Here is a 22,311-nt window from a genome sequence, read left to right on the forward strand (position 1 = left end):
ATTAATTATTTTATTTTTGGCTGTGTTGGGTCTTTGTTTCTGCGCGCGGGCCTTCTCTAGTTGCGGCGAGCAGGGGCTACTCTTTGTTGCAGTGCGTGGGCTTCTCATTGCAGTGGCTTCTCTTGTTGCAGAGCACGGGCTGTAGGCATGAGGGCTTCAGTAGTTGTGGCGCATGGGCTGTAGAGCGCAGGCTCAGTAGTTGTGGCGCATGGGCTTAGTTGCTCCACAGCATGTGGGATCTTCCCGGACCGGGGCTCGAACCTGTGTCCCCTGCATTGGCAGGCGGATTCTTAACCACTGCACCACAAGGGAAGCCCTGGTAGGCAGATTCTTAACCACTGTGCCACCAGGGAAGTCCCTATTTGCAACTTTAAAGCAAAAGTAAAATAAGCATTTTCGTTGTGGTATCAGGAGCATTACATCAATAGCCAAGGTACTTTCTGGCACCGACTTCTTATAGAGTCTGAGAGGGAAGACAACACCAACAATCCAAAATCCGTTAACCTTTACTCATTGTCAAGATTACCTCAAATTCCTCTTATCTGAGGCCATTTTTTCAAAAGCTATTTTGGGCAAAATAATTGTCATAGCAGATTATAAAATGGATATGCAATGCCTCTAGGTATCAGTTTAACCTTTGGATCACACCAAATGACCAGAAAGGGAATGACCCAGTTATTTTGAGATCTTGGAGAATCATCTCCTAAGTTGTTCTTTCAACTGTTGACTGACATTGAAGGACTGTGTAAAAGATCCATAGTAAACTTTCAAGTGTCATTGTTGAAGAGATGCTGTTGAAGCTGACCATTACACTATCCCAGGCTTCTTATGAAGGACTCATGGAAGAAATTTTTCACAGAAAATAAGTTTACTTCTCTTATAGATATTGTGAATGTTAGAACTACTGTGTTTTCTTTGTTACTTTGTGTTTTAGTTTGCCAGGCCTGCCATAATACAATAGTATAGACTGGGTGGCTGACACAACGGAAATTAATTTTCTCACAGTTCTAGGGCAAAGTTGGTTTTTCCTGAGGCTTCTCTCCTTGGCCTATAGATGGCTGCTTCTTGCTGTGTCCTCACATGGCCTTTTCTCTGTGCACACATGCCCCTGGCATCTCTTCCTCTTCTTATAAGGTCACCAGTCCTATTGGATTAGAGCCTCACCCTTATGACCTCATTTAACCTTAATTACCACTTGAAAGGCCTTATCTCCAAATATAGTCACATTTCGGGATTAGGGCTTCAACATATGACTTTTAGGGGAACACAGTTCAGTCTGTAACACTTTGGTAGCTGGGAATTTGAGAGGCAAATCTTTGTAACACAGTAAGCAGTATCAGAAGACACTTGACATTATTTTTCTATCCGTATTTTCCCTTTAACTTGATATCCTTTTTTTTCTTTTTTCACACATACTATATTTTTTGTAAGCTACCTTAAAACTTTTTATAAGACAGAGGGCAAATAAGTAATTAAATAAATAAATTCTTATCTCTAGTAGATTTTTATGGCTATTTGCTCACTGAAATGATCAGAAGGAATTGTATTCCCGGGGGCCAAAAGATGCCGGAGGAGGTTCTGTGATCATACTCCTCTGAGTATACTTATTTATATGTGTTTAGGTTTATAATATATACTTATATCAACGTTTAGGCTTATATATTAAAATGGATCAGTTGTTTCTCCCTTTGATAATATAATAGAACATCAGTGGAATTAAGATTTTATAGACAATGAAGTTGGTTTCCTAATTGTGTCAATTCTTCTTCCTCTTATTCTAGAAAAGTTTTACCAAAAAAGAACAACGGTCTGTCAAGCCAGAATCAAAGCCACAACCCAGGTATATCTTTATATAATAGCAGAAAAGTTTAAATTAATATGCTTGCTTTTGGTTTTATCCTGACTTAAGTATCTGGTTTAAAGAAATGTAGGTTGTTGAAAGCTCAAGTTTTCAACGTATCTTTTTCGAAGTTCCCATTTAATTTGACTAAGGCAAGGATAAAAAATTCTTATTTTTTTGAGTGTATTAATGCTCATTCAGTAGACCAGGCTGTAGGTTTACTTTGCAGTGGCAAGTAAAAGCATTGTAAACAGTACTGTATGATGTTTCAGCAGTTTTGTTTATTAGAGACTATGTCCTGCAATTCACTATGGTACAGCATGCCTTTCAGTGACTCCATGAGGCATTCTTAAGATTGCTCTGCTTCTTTGTGTAGCAAATTTGTTGACAAACTTTTGTGGAAAAATAACTGATTTTGTGAGATAGATTGGAGAGTGAGATGGAAAGAAGGGATTATGGAAAATTAACAGTGAAGTTTCTGAAAAGGACAGGTTTCAGACCTGTGCTTTCTTTTTCACTGGTAATGCATTAATTTATTAATTCACCAGATACCATTTTTGTACTGACTCGGTGCAAAGCTCTGTGTCAAGCCATATTGATGCAAATAGCAAAAGGGTAAACCTTGGAGACTGAAGTTTGTCAGAGCAACCAGTTTGGAAAACTTACCCCCTAGTAAATACAGGTTTATTCAAATATATTATTCAAGCTACCTTCTCTTACTTGACATCCTTCTTAATTCCTTCTCTCAGTTACTCAAAAGGTGTGGTCCATAATCCCTTATTCACAATTCCAAAATCTGGAAAGCTCCAGAAACTGAAAGTTTCTGCTACATACTATAAGCTAAATTATGCCAGAATGATCCCTGGCTAAAATTTCAAGTTCTGTGAGAGTAGGGGTGGTTGATTCTGTTAACTTTTCTATCTATAGCTCATGGCACAATCCCAGCAATGTAGTAGATACTCAGAAAATATAACTGAACAAATGAACAATTTCCAGAGGAAAAGGAAAAACAGATTGTGTCTTGTCCTGCTCAGAAAATTTTCTTTCAGTCTTTCACAGTTTATTCATTTAACAAGATGCTAACAAGATGCTAAGGACGGGATGAACAAGAGAGACTCCTTACATTTGTGGAATTTAAAGCCTAGGCAGAGTTCTCAGTTGCTGTTCACCATGGAGGGAGACAGAAGTTGGAGTTTAAGTCCTTTCAGATGACAGTACTTAGTAAACACCTCAGTCTCTCCATGGAAATCTTGGAAGGCCAACACCTATGGAGTGGAGAATATACCCCAGGACTAAGGAATTCACCTTAGTACAAGGGACGAAACAAACAGATTCACCCTAACAAAAGCATAAAACTAAGCCTCAACAAGTTCAAGATGATAAACCAGTAACTTAGCTGCCACCTAGAATTAAAAAACAATCAATATTCTTTCAAGGACGGTAACATAATCCACAATCCCTACAATATACAATGTTTAGTACACAACAAATAAAATGTTAGACATGTTAAGAAACAGGAAAATCTGGGTTACATCAAAGAAAAAGATATCCCAAATGTTAGAATTAGCAGACAAGAGCTTGAAAGCAGTTATTATAAATGTTCAAGAACTTAAAGAAAAAGATGTTCCTAATAACAGAGAATCCCAGTGCATAAATGGAAAATATAAGGACAATAATCAAATGAAAGTTCTGGAACTGAGAAATAACGTATCTGATGTGAAAATTTCATTGAATGGTTGAACACCATATTGGAGAAGGCAGTAGAGAAGATTAGTAAACTTGTAGATCTATAGAGACTAATCTGAACAAAACGATAGATTGAGAACAAAATGAACAAAGCCTGATGGGCCTATAAATTAATATCAAGTGGCCTATCATATGTGAATTGGAGTCTCAGAAGAAGAGAACTAGAATAAGGCAGAAAAAGTAGTTGAAGAAATAGTAGCTGGGGGCTTCCCTGGTGGTGCAGTGGTTAAGAATCCACCTGCCATTGCAGGGGGCATGGGTTCGAGCCCTGGTCCGGGAAGATCCCACATGCCATAGAGCAGCTAAGCCTGTGCGCCACAACTACTGAGCCTGTGCTCTAGAACCCACGAGCCACAACTGCTGAGCCCACAGGCCACAACTACTGAAGCCCATGCACCTAGAGCCCATGCTCTGCAACAAGAGAAGCCACCGCAATGAGAAGCCCGCACACTGCAATGAAGAGTAGCCCCCGTTCGTCGCAACTAGAGAAAGCCCATGTGCAGCAATGAAGACCCAATGAGCCAAAAATAAATTAATAAAATAAATACATTTATAAAAAAAAGAAAGAAAGAATAGCTGGAAATTTCCAAATTTAATGAAAAACATCTTTACGCGTCCAAGAAGATATCACATCTAAGCAAGATAAACACAAGAAAAAACACGTAGGCATATCATAGGCAAAGAGTTGAGAATTAAAGGCAAAGAAAAACCTTTGAAATAACCAGCAGGGAAAAGTACACATTGTACAAAGGGTTACAATTATGAGAATGATGGATGTCTTCTCACTGGAAATGATGCAGACCAGAAGGCAATGAAATTATATATTTAAAGTGCTAAAAGAAAGATTATCAACTGATAATTCTGTATCTAGTGAAACTATCTCACAGTATTGAGGTTGAAAAAAGAAATTTTCAGCTAAATTAAAGAAATGAGAATATACTGCCAACTGATCTGTTTTTCACAAATGTTAAAGGAAGCTCTTCATGCTGAGAGAAATGACACCTGTTGTATATTTGAATCTACAAGAAGAAATAAAGAACATTGAACATAGAAAATATATGATGAAAATATATGAAAAAGAATATTTTTTCCAATTATTTTTAAATTGAACATTTTAGGCAAAATCATAACATTATTATGGTACTTATAAGTAGGTAGAGGCAAAAACATATATGACAATGCTAGCAAAATAATGGACTTATACTTTTCAAGTTTCTTTCATTTTATGTGTAGTGGTATTAATTCTAAGTAGAGTGGGATAAGAAAGCAAATTGTAATTCCCAGAGCAACCACTAATACAAAAAGATAAACCTAAAAGATAATACGAAAACTAAAATGGAATATCAAAAACTATTTGGTTATCCCAAAAGAAGACAGGAAAGGGAGAACATATAATGGGTGAATAAAAAACAAATAGTAAAATGGTAGACTTAAACCCAACTGTACCAACATTTATATTTCATATACAGAATAAACATGCAGTTAAAAGTAAGAGCTTGTCAGGATGGATAAAAAAGCAAGAACCAACTCTATGCTATTTATAAGAGATGAACATAAAAAGACATTAATTGGAAGTAAAAGGTTAGAGAAAAGATACACAATGAAAAAAAGCTAGCAGAAGAGTGCTAGGGTGGCTATACATCAAAGTAGACTTCAAGGACGATTTCCAGACATAAAGAGGACACTTCATAATTGTAAAAGAATGAATTAATTAGAATTAGATAATAATCCTAAATGTGTATGACTTAATAATAGAGCTTTAACACAAATAAAGCAGAAATTGACAGGACTAAAGAATAAAATGGACAACTGCATAATTATGACTGGAATTTTTTTACACGTCTTTTAGTAATTGATAGGAAAATTAGTAAAAAGTAAATGACAACATAGCAGATTTGAACAAACCGTCAACTGATTTGAACTAATTAACATTTGTAGACTACAACCAACAAATGTAGAAGATATGTTTTTTTTTAAGTGCACGTGTAACATTCGTTATAGAGATAAGAACAGAAAGCAATGAAATAAAAAACAGAAACAATAAAGCAAATTAAGAAAGCCAAAAGTTGGTTCTTTGGAAAGATTAGTAGAATTTGTAAGCTCCTAACAAAACTAAGAAAAAGAGATAAAACACAAATTACCAATATTAAAAATGAAAGAAGTGGAATCACTATACATTGTATAGACATTAAAAGGAGAAAAGATTATATGAATAAGTTCATGCCTACCACATTCAATAACTGAGATGAAATGGACAAATTCTTGAAAAAAGACATACCAAACTGACACAGAACAAATAGAAAATCTGAATAACCCATATCTATTAAAGAAATTGAATTTGTCATCAAAAACCTTTTCATAAAAAGACTTGCTTTAAGAAAAAAGTACTATATATTTTTAAACTATTTGATGGTGTTAGCTTATCTTCTTGTGTAAGTCTTTTTCCTGTAAATATCCTTTACCTGGTTAGTTTGAGTGGGAAGTCATTTTTTTTCTCATAGGTATTACTAAAGTAAAATTTGGTCCAGCCCTTTCAATAATAAAAAGTTGTACACTCTGAAAGGTGAGTGTTTATTGTATTTGTTTTCCTGGAGCCAACCAGCTACTCTGAATGCTAAGCATTTTCCTGTACCGTCTGCCATCTGTTGCAGCATAAAGAGCTGTGGCAATTTTGCAGGGACATCTAGCTAACTTTTGCAGGGCTGTCATAAATGTTTTAGAGGATGATGGCTGAAGGGAAGTTTAGAGATCACTTGATTCAATTCTTTTAATTTCCAGGTGAGAAAGTAAAAGTTTAAAAAGATTAAGTGTCTTCTTCAAGGTCACAAAAGTAAAAAGAAAAAAAAAACCCAAAATTGTTACTAGAGTCCAACACTCAATTCACAGCGTTCTTACTCAGTCATGCTGCTTTTATGCCATTTGTATCTTAAATTTTAACAGCCTTTCTGATGATTACTTAAGAGAAGTAGACTGAAACTAATGAATTAGCAAGTACAAGAGTGGCTCTAGTGATTAAAACGTATTACTAGATAGAATTCTGGAGGAAGAGAGATAAAAGAAAGTGAAACAATGTGAAAACAGAGTGAAGTAGTGAATGATATAAAACTAAATATTTCACATGCAGACACATTTCATTGAAAATATTTAAGTGAAACATTATTAAGATTTTCTTCTTCATTTGAAATCCTATACCATTTATGTCATAGAAATCTGTGAAACTTTAGAATCCAAATGTTGGGACCCTTTAAGCTTGTCTTAAAGAGTTTTTCTTGTTAGAGAGAAATCTCTCATATATTTTCAGCTAGAGGTTTCCGTAGAATCTGCATGAGACAGAGTATATTATAACCTTCCATCAGTCATCTGTCAATTTCAGTAAGGTACTGGCCAATTTCTAAAGTACTTTTGCATTTCAAGGGTGAAAATATGTCACACATATATCACCATTGCCAGGCTATAATAAATATAAGAGAGTTTGGTTTTTTCCCCCTCTTCTTAGTTATAGAAAAAAAAATGATGGAATTTATTTACCCATAGCCACAAGCTTTGAGAGAACTCTCTACAGCTGGCAAATAGAACTGGCTTATGCACCCACTCAGCAGTGTTTTTTAAGGAGGCAGTCACTTGGCTGTTAAAAGGTTGGGATGGGAAGTTAAGCAAACTAAAAATGCTGTTGCTGCACTTGATTTGGAATTACTGCAAATTTGGGCACCCACTCCTGTTCTTGAGAGGGAAGGGAACCTGTTACCTTATATGGATAGAGAGTGGTAGATAAGGCAGAGTTATAATTATTTTTGTCCTAATCTTCAGTGATCATGAACCTAAAATGCATATTTTCACATTTCTATTTTTTTTGTCCATCTTCTAGTGTTTTCAACTGTAAAGATCTCAAAATTTAGAAGGAGAGAAAAAGATATAACAGTAGTGCTTAGGTCCATCTGCTATACAAATATGTATACAGATGTATATAAGACTTTTTCATTAGCAGCATTATTAAACAAAGAACTATAATGCTCAAATCCAGTACATTTAGGATAAATTTACCAGGTTCCAGATTCCACACGGTGGCTACTTGATTTTATTTTGGGGTTCTTAAATATATATTTGTGTTATTTTTATGAGAGATATGATCTTATTGTCTTGATTTTCAATTCTGCTAAAAATACTCATTTCATACACACCCTTGCCCAACATTTAGAGCATATAAATTTCATAAATGAACAATATAAAGCAAAATTATTTGATTTCAGAATGCAAGTTTCTATTTCCTCAATATTTCAATTTAAATGGTAAATTTTGAAATTTTAGAACTCCGTAAATGTCAGAAGATTGTTAGAAATCCTTAAGGTTAAGGTATGGTTGAGAAAGCCTAAAACCTTTTTTAAGGGAAAAGAAAGGTTATGATGAGCTTTTCAAAGCGAGCCAAGCAATTTCATTTCAAATAGAATTGCCAAAGGAACGTTTTTACGAGTTTTATTGTTTTTCAAAGTAAAATACTTTATGTAAGATTTCTAAACCAGAAAGAATTAAAGCCCAATAGATGTAATTCTTAATTTGTAATTTAAAAAAAGTAATATGTACACAAATTCTAGTATATATGTTTATGTTTTTACCCTGATAAAGGTAAAAAGTGAATGATATTTTGCAATGAAGTGGGATCTTGTCTTTTCCTAGCATCACCTTTTTTAAAATCTTTTCATTAACTTCTTCATGCTTAACACATTTTCTCTTATTTTGTGTGGTATCATAAATATAAAAATATCAAAAGCAGTTTATATTATTAACTAAAAGGAAATAATACATTAGCACACAGAGTTAATTCTCAATATCTAAGTGAAAATTGTGAACCAGGATTGTAATCTATTGTACTATTACCATGACATTGTACTTTTATTTTCTGTGAGAAAGATTTCTTCATATATCTTCCTTGAGGTCCACTTGAATTTGTTTGGCACCTCTAACTATATTGCAAATAGTATCTCCTTCTTTGTTCAGATAAACTATTGTATTTCATGAATAAAACACTTATTCTCTTTTGATGTCTTTCAGCAGTGAGCTGTTAGTTCTTTGCAGATTCATCTGACTTTAGTGATAAATTTTCCTTTCGATAAATTTTCCTTTCGTTGAATTTCTAAAGTACATAATTGTTTTTTAAAATGACTGACTGATTTCCAAGTACAGAATAGAAAAATTGATGGGTCTTTAACTCATAGAAGAAAAATATTCTATCGTTAATTCGTAATGTTAAAGTTGTAAGAAGTTGTAAGAAGTTGTAAAAGGTGGTCATCAGCCCTTCACCATTTTACTTTTTAGTTTGTTTCAATTCTGGATGATAAAAACATTGTTTAAATATACCATCTATGAAGTGTACCATTTAGAACCCTTAAGTTCCTCTTTTTTTTTCATTCTTTAGGATTCTAAGCATCCAGATAGTTCATGTAAATATGTAGATGAGGAATAATTATATATTTTCCCTTCCTATTTTGTAGCATGCTAGAACTAAAAGGGTAGTAGTAACCAGATATGACTCACTAATATGTTACTGAAAAGCAAAACTGTGCTAAGAATTCTAAATTTTCTCTTTTTTCATATAATAGAATATAGTACATTTACTGTCATATCTAAGTATGAAATTCACATTTCAGAGTCTGGAGATTTAGCTAGGTACTTTAATGTTTCCTTTATATCTCTAAAATTACTGCATTTGTCCATCATCATTTTTTCTGAAATGGGTCAAGTCCTCTTATTTTATCTCAAAACAATTTTACAGTTTACCACCTAATAACTTTCCTTTGGTCTCTTCTAAAATTTGTTAATTACTAATGTAATATTAGCTTGTTTATGGTATCTTCTGTGAACAGATTATTTTTTCTGGGTCAGTACCCAGCCTAAGCATTTTTTGAAAATAAATTTATAGTGGATATTTCTCCAATGATACTTCCTCTAGTTGTATTTTGTCTTTGGGGAATTATAGAATCTCAAGAGTTTAAGGAACCTTAAAGATTTTCTACTGAAACCCTCTATCCAAAGGGTGAATCTCCTCTATAACATGGTACCTACATCACCTCTACTTGAAAACTCCAGGGATTAGTAATTACTCTGTTCAAGTGGAATCCATTTCATTCTAATTAGTGCTCTGACTTTGACAGCTGTCTCTGTGAGGCTCAGCACCTATCCCCCTTGAGCTGGTACCCACTGGTCCTGATTCTGTCTTCTTGAAGCCACTCTAGTTACCAGTTCTCTCTTTAGATTCTCTCTTTCTATACACACACATACACACACACATATCTTTATTATATTTATATATTTATTAGGATGCTAATTCAAATTAGCTTAAGCAAAATGGTAATTAAATCTGTTTGCTCATATAAGTAGAGGTTCCAAGAGTGTAGAGTATGTCAGACATCCGTTCTTTTTATCTCTTTAACATCTTAGGCTCAACTGATTCAACAGGTTCAAGTAATGTCTTCAGGATGTGCTCTCCTTTCATTCATTTTAAATCTCTGCTTGCCCCTATTTGGCCTTAAAACCTCTTACTATAGACTTTTTCTCCATGTGGTAAGCAAAATGGTTGGCTTCCAGCTGTTTGTAATTGACTTACTTCCTGCTCTTACCAGAAAGAAGGGTCTCTTATTAGACACACACACACAGAGAAATATTCTGGCTGACCTTCCAGCTTGGATGACATGGCCAGCCCTAGACAAATCCTAGTCATACGAATGGAGAAGGAGAAGTGCAATTCCACAAGGGAAAGGAGGTGAAAACAGAGGAAAGGAACAGATGCCCACCATATTCAAAAGTATCCCTCTTGAAGTGTGATGCTTAGGAAAGAACATAGTATTTCAGATGTAATTTTATGAATAGTGTAGAGTGGAACCAAACTGTAGATATTCTAGATCAGTTCATGCAGCCCATCATATGTCAGCTTTGGGGGTCAGTCTCTTAAGGGCAATACTCACATTGATTTCATTTCTGAAAAATAAATAAAACCCCAGACAAGCAAACCCTGAGCCTTTCTCAGATATTCTAACGTATCCCTATTCTGTTCTTTTGCTGTCCCTCCTTTCTTTTCTTTCTCTATCCCTTTTTTTCTTCCCTTCATCTATTATATATTGCCAGGTACACAAGGAAAAGTAGTTGCTCTTAGGGAATTCAGAGTATAGAGGGGTGATAGACCAAGAGAATTAAGTTATGTCGTAACTACAATGATGGAGGAAAGGTACCTAACCATCCTCATGAGTCTGAGAGGAATTATTTGTACAATCATGTATATTAACCAATTGCAGAACTTTATAAGCATAGCTATCACATTTCAACATTGGATTTAGCTCCTTATCACTTTTGCCTGAGATAGTTAGCTCACACGTTACCTTTTCAATAATCCCACACCAGCCATAACACACTATTTAAAAGTGCAATTTCCACCCCTGCTAGCACTCCCCAACTTCCTTACTCTGCTTTATTTTCTATCAAAGCATACATTGCCTTCTAAAATACTCAATAATTAACTTGTTTACTGTGATTACTGTCTGTCTCTCCCACTAGAACGTAAGCTTAATGAGGACAGGGAATTTTCTATGTTTTATTTATCAGTGTATCCTCAATGCTAGAAGAGTATCTTACACTAAATGAATGAATGAATGAATGAGTAAATGAATATATATTTGTTCAATGCATGGATTAAATTTTTGGATCTTTTCTCTGCCTTCTAATGATTTTTTTCCCTTTCAGGAATTTATAACTCCTATCTCAGACTTTCTGCTCCTTCCTGGGTATCTTCACTGGGATATCCCATAACCGTCTCTCAAAATTGCAATAATTATGTTTTCCCTTCCCCATGTCTTCTCTCCTATATTCCCTATCTCAGCTAGTAATGACACTATCCACCCTACCGCCCAAGACTGCCCAGTCAGCCTATATTTCTCTACCTTGTTTACAAAGATTTTATGAGAATCTTGAAATTTGCCCTCCTGAAATTGAGAAACATCATAAATAATTCCCTGGTATAGTAATATAGTGAAAACAAAACAAAACAGTAATAAAATTAAAACAAAGGAAATGAATTCAGGATGGCCTGGCATCCTTTTTGTACACATTCTGGCTCTTGGCACCACTACTACTTTCTTTAGTTCTTCACATACCATCTGATTGATAACTAATACGATCTGATATTAAACAAACACAAGGACACCTGCTTTCCTCAAAAAAGCAAGGAAGCACCCCCGCCCCCCAAACTCATTTCTAATAAAAACCTCCCTCTGGACAAACTTGCAGAAAACCAAACTGACTGTATCTTCTAGCTGTGTTTACATTGACAGTACCAAGAGGACTTAACTACAAGGAAGTGGTATAAGCTGGCTGAACTTGAAATTGGGACAAAGGTCTCTCTACAACTATTTATCATCTCATTTTAATGCTAAAATTCCTGCCCAAGGACACCATGTTGGTTCCCTCTGCTTCTGACCCAAACTCCAAAGGACCATAAAAGGGCAGAAAAGAGGTGCAGACCCTGGTCCAGGAAATCACCACCCATTTCCATGAACCTAAATGACAAGACCTCTGCCCTATACCGCCCCTTTAGCCCCTTTTCCTATGAAAATCTCACCCTTGCCTACACTCAGGGAGAAGGGGCTTTTAGAGCAAGACCTCCTCCTCCTCCATTCCTTGGTCAATGAATAATTTTTCTGTCTGCTGCTATAAAAAGTAATTTTGCCTTATTGATGCGAACAATAACCGGGTAGGGAAAGAAGCAGACATTATTGGTAACAATTCCTGTGTGGAATCAGAAGGAAAACATCTGAGAAACAGCAAGCAGAATAATGAGAGGGAGAACACATAAGTTCTCATCTCTAAGTCACAGTAATCCTACCCAGAAAAGTAAAATAAGAATGAATGGAGAGAAGCAGATTTTCTCAAGCAGAGAAAATCAGATTTTCCATTACTTTTTCATGGAAGCATTCATACAGAGGGAGAGTAGGGAGGCAGAAGCATGGGGAGAGGGGGTTACAAAGTCCCATCCCTCTCCAGGTTGTTCCAAAGACTGTCCACATTTCCTGTTTTTCTAGTAGAATTTGACCTGCTTTCTGACCACCACTCTGAGCGTGTTTGCTTGAGGGTCTCCTCAATTCCTGGAAATGACAGTACCTAAAACAGTTATGTGGGTGGGAATAAAATATTGAGTATAATATCAGAAATTGTTTTTAGAATCACCTGAACTGTTGCGGGGATTTATTTCATTACCTAAAGCCCAGTTCTAGGGAAAAGGAATCTGTGGACAGGCACCCATCTTCATTGTCTGCTCTTTTGGAGCAGAGATGAGAGAGACGGATGGCAGGGGGTAGAGCCAGCTCTTCTCCATAACTGACCAAAGTTTGGGTTGAGAGCAAAAGGCTACCCCAAGAGGAATAAATGAATGTTTTGGGAGAAAGACTATACAACTCGTTATGTTCCCTATTGCATAGATAAGCTCGTGAAAAATTGACACCTCTGGGTGCTGTGCCACAGAAATATCAGCTCCCATTACACCTTTGGCATAAACACCCTAGTCATTACAGACATCTTCAGTGGTAATGTTTTTCAGTGCCCTTCAAATAAAAACATGTAGGTACAATAAAAAGGTGGTTTAAATGTTTGTTTTAGAGAGAATTCCCTGGAAGTGCATCATACTTACCTTGCCCATAATGTCAGAATCAATTAAATTTGAACAAAACCAGTGTTTCCTCTCTGCTTTTGTTTTTGTATTGTCTGAAATGATAATTTCAGTTTAATTCATAACAAATAGTGTTCCTCCAAAAAGCTGATATGTGCAGGAAAGAATAATTGCATTTTTTGAACTGAATTTGAAATTTAAAAAGCTCTATCTTGTTTTGAGGAAGAACCGTTAGAAACTTGAAACCAAGCAGCAGCAGCAGCAAAAATAAAACCCATCTTTCCAGATATATGACATGATGGGCTGGGAGAATGTCTTCCTAGGAAAATCAGGTATGGGGGCAGGGAGAAGAAATTCTCCCAGCCCGTTGTATGATTTGCATTTCTGGATAGGTACTAGTTAGAGCACTTGAGGTTGTAAACTGTTGAAGCCAAGTACCCTTGGCTTCAGAATATCAACCTCACCCTTTAATATGATCTAGTGAAAGAGATTGCCATGGAACTGGGAGCTACCCAAAATAGGAGGGGTCTTGGGTTTTATGGCTCAGGGCAGGCTAGCATTTTGAGGAATGATCAGAACACAAAAAAAGTGTGGAAAGCACAGAAGAAAACACATCTCATTCACATATTTAAACTATTTAAAATTTTTGCCTTAACTAAACTGGTGTCTATCTTCCACTTCAGGAGGATTGCACCTATTTTTAAAAGTTTCAGGAATCCTGTTTTGATTTTTTTTAAGTGAATAGGTTTTGCTAGCATGAAGTACTAAACCCTTGGGAAGATTTGAAAATGGAGTACTAAATAATATTGAGACAAGATTTTTCATGGAAATGTGTAACATCCCTGTTCTTAAAAATCTCTTTCACCCATGCTGAATTTAATACATTGTTTTTAAACTGAACAGATCTCATATAGGACATTAAAGTAGGCCACAAACTTGTTTCACTTGTTAGCCAAGTTACTTTCAGATCCAGCATTCAAAGCATGAGGGCATCACGTGTTTCTACTTCAAGGCTACAAGTACAGGAAACGAAAGCCCTTGACACAGCTTGGTAGCAGAGGATCCAAATCAGAGTAAATTGTGTAAATTATAACTAAATTACAAAGCATTTGGACAAAGCAGGCATGATAGTCTAATCAGGAAAGCGGTGATACTTACTTCTCGATAATGCAGGTTGGAAGAGGAATTGGGGGTAGGGAGGCATCACAAATCTCTTTTAATGTATTTCCGAACTTGGCAACCTGAATTGATTTTGTCACATATTTGCAGCTTAAAAAGTATCTGGCTTTTACAACAGCCAAAATAAGTGTCCTTTAATCACTTTCAACCTATGAACAGATGGGCAAAGAGTGCTTTTATAAATGGAACATACAAAATACTTCAATATCAGCCAAAACTAATTAGTAGCAATATCTGAAACAAACTCTAAAACTGATGTAGTGTTTAATATATATTATCGTATAAGCATTAGCAGTTGAAAGGAAATTCCCTGTTCAAATGTTTGCCAAGCTCAGTGTCTAATGTTTAGATATGATTAACTTAATAATGAACTTATTGTATCTTTTCTCACATGCAATCTTGTTTAATGATTCCTTCTTTCACTGAAAACTATCTGATCTGATAACCTTGATCATAGCCTAGATTCATAGGTAGGTAACCTATGATTCTACCTCTTGATGGTTGGGGCTATAAAATCACATTGCAAAGATAGGGACATAAGGAAGCATTAATTGGCCGTCAGGGCAATCAGTTTACCACAGTGAGCTCCTAATATATTTATATTAATAATATTTTAGTTGTTATATATTTAACTTAAGGAGGAGACTTTTCTTTGATTTTTTTTCATGGTTTGGACTTGGATAAATAGGACAACTTTCAATGTAATGACTATTTCAATATATTCAATAGTAGTGCTGAATTAAGTAAAACTATGGATCATTGTACTGAGTTCAAAGATCATGGGGATAATCAAGGAAAAGGCATGGCCATGAAGTGGCAATGGCACATAACGAGCTTTATCTGGGCATCATATGGACAGCTTTGCGTGAGAGGGGAAGTCTCTCACAGCAGGAGACCTTCTAGAAACCATGACATAGAGCCATCACCCAGAAGGGGAAGAGGGTAAGGGAACTCCTGTGGGAACAGGAGAGTCAGAGGGGGGCTTACATGTCTACGTGATATCACTCACAGCAAGATGGGGGTGTCTCTGGGTCAGAGAGCTCCAGTGGGCAGCAGTGGCTTGCGGTCTTTTATGGCCTCAAAGTCTGTCTTATCTATGGCTGGTAGATGTTGGTTATAGTTTCATGGGACATGCAAAACAGGCAGGCTCTAAATGGCTAAAAAATATGCTTGTTTGGGCCATATTTAAAACAATTGGATGTTTAAGAATTTTGAGTTTGGAGCCAGCAGGCTTTTGAGCTAATCCTTGCCTAACGTAAGAAGTAAACAACATAGGGGCCAATATACAAGGGCCATTTTTGACTCATTTATGTAACAACTATGCCACACATACCTTGCCATTTCTAGCATTCCTCCTCTTATACAGTGAAGGAAAAAAATCTTTGGTATGGTCTTGCAGCCATCTGGGACACCCAAAAGATAGGTTAAAAAGACATCACAACAGTTTGTTTTTAAATTTGGGGCTTGAATTTGAATTGGAAAGAATTTTCACAGGAGGCGCAGTATCAGTAAAAGTTATAGGTGCCTTTAGAGTAAAAAAAAGTAACATATCTACAAGTAACATTAAATATTAGGAATACCAGATTTTGTAAGAAGTAGATCACAAGGAAGAAGAAAAAAAAGATTTATAAGCCTGATAGGAGAAATATTTTTGTGATACAGGAACTTTTGTTTCCTAGGAAATCTATAATGAAGGTACTGAACGATTTTTCCTTTGTCATATTAGGAGCAGACTGTTATTCAAAAATCAGTTTCTCAGTGTAACAGAAAGAAAATCAAATTCTAATTTTCCTTTCTGTATAACACCTATACAACATTCCATAGCTGAGTATTCATTCACAGGCATTTCTCTATTTTAATATTAAGCTTGCTTATCAAAAGTGACCTAACTTTTTCAAAATTTTGTATATTTCATAGCTTCTTTTCAAACCCATTATTTGTAAATATAATTCACCTTCCATCAAGCCTTCAATAAATTATTCTTCAACTTTAAATTTCCCTTTCTTTTATTTTTAACATTCTAATTGTTTAGAGATGTGCTGTTGATGAAAGTCCATATGGTTAGGGCCTAAGATAAAATTCTTTTCTTCTTCAATTGATAAAAAAACAGACAAAACCTATCCATCATTTTGTAAACATGTTTGTGTTTCCTTATAATCCTTTTAATTAATGTAGTTTTAATCACTCATATTAACTACAGCTTTTAACCAAAAATAGCTAATTTCAATTCTCCTTCTCCCTTCCCCCGACCCCCTCCCACACTACATATACTTTTCATTACATGACTAAGAACTCTGAGCCATTCAAGGCACTTTAGGAGACCAGAAGAGATGTGACCACTGCTGGTACTTTAACACTATGCATTACACATCACCTTACAGTCAGTCACACATATCCCTTTAAGATTTTTTTACACCTTATTGTTAGAACATGAAACTTTGACTATAAAGTTGGCTCATCTAGGTATTTCTAGAAGACTTATTTCTTCTGAGAAAAAGTCATCAACTCAGGATCCTTTAGATTTCACAGTAGGTCTTGAAACTCTGGCCAAGCCAGAAGTGACCATTTCTATTTCATCCACATTCCCAGTTTATCTCATACATGGAGGCCTGTTCATAAAAATTGTTATATTAAAGGAGCAAAAATACTCTTAGAAGGCAGAGCTCCCTCTTTTCTAAGCTATTCAAAATCAATCTTAATTCAAACAAACAAAAATAAGACTTTGCCTTATTTTCTTTGCCTTTTCTAGTAGCTTTGTCTACTTGAATATTTCTCTACAGCACATGTTGTATTTTTGACTCGTTAATCTACAGAAATTTTCTCAAGAGAGAGAATAAGAGAAAGAACCAACCAGAGATACAAAAGAGCTACAGTTACAAGAACATCATACAAGGCTAACTTCCTTTCTTTTGCAAAGACAAAAAGGACATTTTTCATTTATATACACAAACACAAAGAAATAACAGCCTCGGTTCTGTATCTTTAACTATAGGTCAAAAGTAAATATGGAGGACAGTTTTCTGTGCTTGAGCAAATGTCATTGATCAGTAGTGGCTACTTTCTGTGCCAGTACCATACTGTCTTGATTACTGTAGTATAGTCTGAAGTCCAGGAGCCTGATTCCTCCAGCTCCGTTTTTCTTTCTCAAGATTGCTTTGGCTATTTGGGGTCTTTTGTTAAAAAAAATAAAAAATCCAGCAACAACAACAAAAAAGAAAAATATGTTTGTATGCTAAAAATTGCAAGGAAACTACACTTTGAACTTTGGAAGACTTTGAAAAAACTGACTACCTATAAAAAATGCAACAGATATGTAAAGGAAAAAAAGCAGACACAAGATTGCCAAGGTTACAGACAGTCTGTTCATAGTAGAAAGTCTGTAGTTTTCTCACATGGTCATCATCACTGCAAGGACGGACCATCCATATCAGCGATGCAGGGCTTGTCCTGTTTTCCAGTATGATCCCTCACTTCTGCGATTCTGTAGTCCATGGCCCTAACAATATACTACCCTGCCTCTCAGTTGAGTGCATTTGGAAAATAAAATTACTTTTCAGATGATGTTTGGTAAGTAGATTATCAGTGCCAAATAATTTTGAAGCAATCTTTAGTTTAAAATAGCTTCTGGGACAGGAAAGTTATTTTTACTAATGTGCCCTGTCATAGGAAAGTATTTTGTTCCTTAGATACTATATCTCTCTTTTGAATAGTTGTGGATGAGCTTTGACAGATTCACTTTCTTTTGGGTTTCCCTTCTTCAGAAGATTAATTTATACATGTTATATTAATTCTGGCATATTCAACCTTCTTTGGAGAGCCCTGTTGGAATGTTCAGCTGATATACCTATGAACTTTATGTGCTAATTACAATATATTTCCTATTTCAAAATATTCATTATGGAAGTGAATTTAAGACTTTTTAGAAGTTTATTTTTCTTATTAACTCTAATAAGAAAGTTTTATATTTTATTTTTAGCCCAAAATCTATTCTAAGTAAAAGTGATAAACTTGACAATAAAGTTAAAAGAATTGGACCACAAATGGAAAACTTCCAAGTGTTCCGGCGAAGGAAAAAATTCGCAATTACCAAAAACATTGTTAGAATGGTCATCGTCATGCAGGCACTTGTCAGAGGGTGGCTCGAACGCAAAAGATTCCAAAGAATAATGATCAAGGTAAAGCATATATTGAATATTATAATGTGTTTAAAAAGTCTTTTATTCTTCCAGTTTTATTGAGATATAACTGATATACAGCACTGTACAAGTTTAACGTATACAGCCTAATGATTTGACTTACATCACAAAATGATTACCACAGTAAGTTTAATGACCACGCATCATCTCATATAGATACAAAATTAAGAAATAGAAAACAAATTTCCTTGTGATGAGAACTCTCAGGATTTACTCTTAACATCTCCCATATATAACATACAGCTGAGTTCATTATATTTGTCCTGCTATACATGACATCCCTTGTACTCATTTATCCTATAACTGGAAGTTTGTACCTGTTGACTGCCTTCCTCCAATTTCCCCTTCGCCTCCCCCTCTCCTCTGGTAACCACAAATCTGGTCTCTTTTTCTATGAGTTTGTTTGTTGTTTTTGAGGTGTAATTGACCTACAACACTATGTTAGTTCCTATTTCACAACATAGGAGTTGATACTTTTATACATTTCAAAATGATCACCACAACAAGTGTAGTTATCATTTGTCACCATACAAAGATATTATGTAATTACTGAGTAAATTCCCCATACTGTACATTTCATACCTGTGACTCATATATTTTACAATTGGAAATTTATACCTCTTAATCTCTTTTACCTGTTTCTCTCCTCCCTCCGACCCCCTCTCCTCTGGCAAAAACCTGTTTGTATCTATGACTCTGTTTCTGTTTTGTTGTTTATTCATTTGTTTTCCTTTTTATATTCCATATATACGTGAAATCATGCAGTATTTGTCTTCCTCTGTCTGACTTATTTCACTTAGCATAATGCCCTCTAGGTCCATACAGATATCCTCTAGGTTGTCACAAATGGCAAGATTTCATTCTTTTTTTTTTTTTTGGCTGAGTATAAGTATATAAATATACACATTTTTAGCCATGTATAAATGTATAGACATATATATATTTTAAATATATTTAAAATATATATTTATATATAAAATACATTTATGTATATACTTTATATATATATATATATATATATATATATATATAGATATATATACACCACATTTTTTTTAAGCATTCTCCTGGATATTTATTTATTTATTTATTTATATGTTTATTGGAGTATAATTACTTTACAATGTTGTGTTAGTTTCTGCTGTATATCAAAGTGAATCAGCTATATGTATCCCCATATTCCCTCCCTCTTGAGCCTCCCTCCCACTCTCCCTATCCCACTCCTCTAGGTGGTCACAAAGCACCAAGCTGATCTCCCTGTGCTATGCAGCTGCTTCCCACTAGCTATCTGTTTTACATTTGGTAGTGTATATATGTCAATCTCACTTTCTCACTTCGTCCCAGCTTCCCCTTCTCCCCTCCCCTGTGTCCTCAAGTCCATTCTCTACGTCTGCGTCTTTATTCCTGTCCTGACCATAGGTTCTTCAGAACCAGTTTTTTTTAGATTCCATATATATGTGTTAGCATACGGTATTTGTTTTTCTCTTTCTGACTTACTTCACTCTGTATGACAGTCTCTAGGTCCATCTACCTCACTACAAATAACTCAATTTCATTTCTTTTTATGGCTGAGTAATATTCCGTTGTATATATGTGCCACATCTTTTTTATCCATTCATCTGTCGATGGACACTTAGGTTGTTTCTCTGTCCTGGCTATTGTAAATAGTGCTGCACTGAACATTGTGATACATGTCTATTTTTGAATTATGGTTTTCTCAGGGTATATGCCCAGTAGTGGGATTGCTGGGTCATATGGTAGTTCTATTTTTAGTTTTTCAAGGAACCTCCATACTGTTCTCCATAGTGGCTCTATCAATTTACATTCCCACCAACAGTGCAAGAGTGTTCCATTTTCACCACACCCTCTCCAGCCTTTATTGTTTGTAGATTTTTGATGATGGCCATCTGACTGGTGTACCACATTTTCTTTATCCATTCATCCATCAATGGACATTTAGATTCAATTAAGCAGACTTTTGAGTAGTCACCTTGTCAATATACCTATGATTTTTCTAAATAAAGTTCTGTCTACATTCTTTGGTTTAAGAAAATTTTATTTATAATATACTCTTGTGACAGTTTCAGATTGTATCAAGCTGGAGACTGTGAACAAGTGCCTAGCTTATCCTTAACCCAACAGTTCTGGGATTACTTTTACTCTAAGGCTGGGACCACCTATTTGCATTGATTTTGTTTCTCCTATGCTATCTGCTTATTCTCTGTTTAAAGTAACTTTCCACTTCCCACACTCCTGAATACTCTTTCAGTGCATAAACCTTCACCTTAAAAAGAAACTACACACACATCCACACACCCACCTGAGCAACTTTTATAAACAGCAATCCTGACACTCAGAATAAAACATAAGGACCTATTTTGGCTGGGCAAATGCAGAAGAACCTGAGTGGATGGATTTTGGCAAAACTTTGAGAGAATCCAAAAATGTTTCACCTTGAGGACTAAAGTTGTGCTACTCATAAAGGAATTTGGAAAACCAACTAGAAATAGAAGAATAGATCAGGAGTGCCCACTTGAATCCTGGATTATCTGGGAGGACCCCCCCCAAATGGCCTCTCATTGGGCACCCTGAATGAATTTCTCTGAGAATACAGGCTTGCTGTTAGAAGGTAGTCCATTTGCCTATCGACATGTGTATATTTGTACATGCATTAATATGTACATATAACATACATTTGTAGTTCTGATGATTCAATGTGATAATGCGTGTAAAACTCTGACAATAAGTAAGCATTCCATATAGTTAATCTTTCAGTAATTCTGTGAAATCTCTGTGATTCTGTGAAATCACATTTTATATGTGAAGAAACTGATGCTCAGAGAAATTAAGTCATTTGACTAGAGTTGCCCTCCTGGTAAATGACAGAGCTAGAATTCAAACCCTTGTCTGACCCCAAAGCCCATGGTCATTCTACATATTATATCATCGACTTAAACTACTTTATAGCTGATTGCTCCCTAATCTAATCTAAGGCCCTATCCCAGACCTATCTCTCCAGCTCTAGATTTAGGCATTTAATTCCCCATTTGCAAGGTCCATAGTTAAACCAAACTCCACGGAGCCTTCAATGAACTTATTTTCTTACTCCACAAAGTTCTTCCTTTCCTGTACTACCTATTTTGGTGAACTGTCCCACCACCCATTGTCCAAGCTATACACCTGGTGTTTTCTTAGTCTCCTTCAACTTTCTCACCCCCATATTCAGTTGGTCACCACTTCCTTGACATTTCCTGTGCTGCTTTTCCTCTCTGGGCTCTTACCATAGCTCCTATTCATCACTCCTCACATGGAGAACTGCAGTAGTCTCCTAATTGGCCTCCCTGCCTGTAGACCTACTCCCATCTAATCTGTCATCTGCAGTTGAGGAAATTCCACTCTGATGACCTTATTCCATTTCTTTATAGTCTTTTGAAAGCCCCATGTTTCTTATCAGATGAAATATGAATTCTCTAACATAGTACACATGGCCTCCCTGGTCTGGCCATTTCCCACTGTCCAGCCTCATCACAGGACACTTCTTCACTAATACCCTGTGCTCTAGCAAAGCCCAAATCCTTTAATTCCCTGATTGTTTCCTATTATCTTATGTTTTTATACTGTTCTCTCAGACTGGAATACTCTTCCTAATTTTCTGATAAACTCCAACTCATTCTTTAAGATCTTGCTTAAGTGTTCATACCTAG

General features: G+C 35.6%; 1 protein-coding gene across 1 annotated transcript in view; it reads left to right on the plus strand.

Moving 5' to 3' along the window:
* Positions 1-22,311, plus strand: part of IQCM (IQ motif containing M) — a 346,741-nt gene that overhangs the window by 120,779 nt on the left and 203,651 nt on the right. Inside the window, 2 exon segments of the mRNA XM_073804676.1 lie at positions 1,782-1,840; positions 18,388-18,586. Of these exon segments, the coding sequence (XP_073660777.1) occupies positions 1,782-1,840; positions 18,388-18,586 (258 nt within the window).

This window comes from Tursiops truncatus, chromosome 5 (genome assembly GCF_011762595.2).
Source record: "Tursiops truncatus isolate mTurTru1 chromosome 5, mTurTru1.mat.Y, whole genome shotgun sequence".
In the NCBI taxonomy this organism is placed as follows: Eukaryota; Metazoa; Chordata; class Mammalia; order Artiodactyla; family Delphinidae; genus Tursiops; species Tursiops truncatus.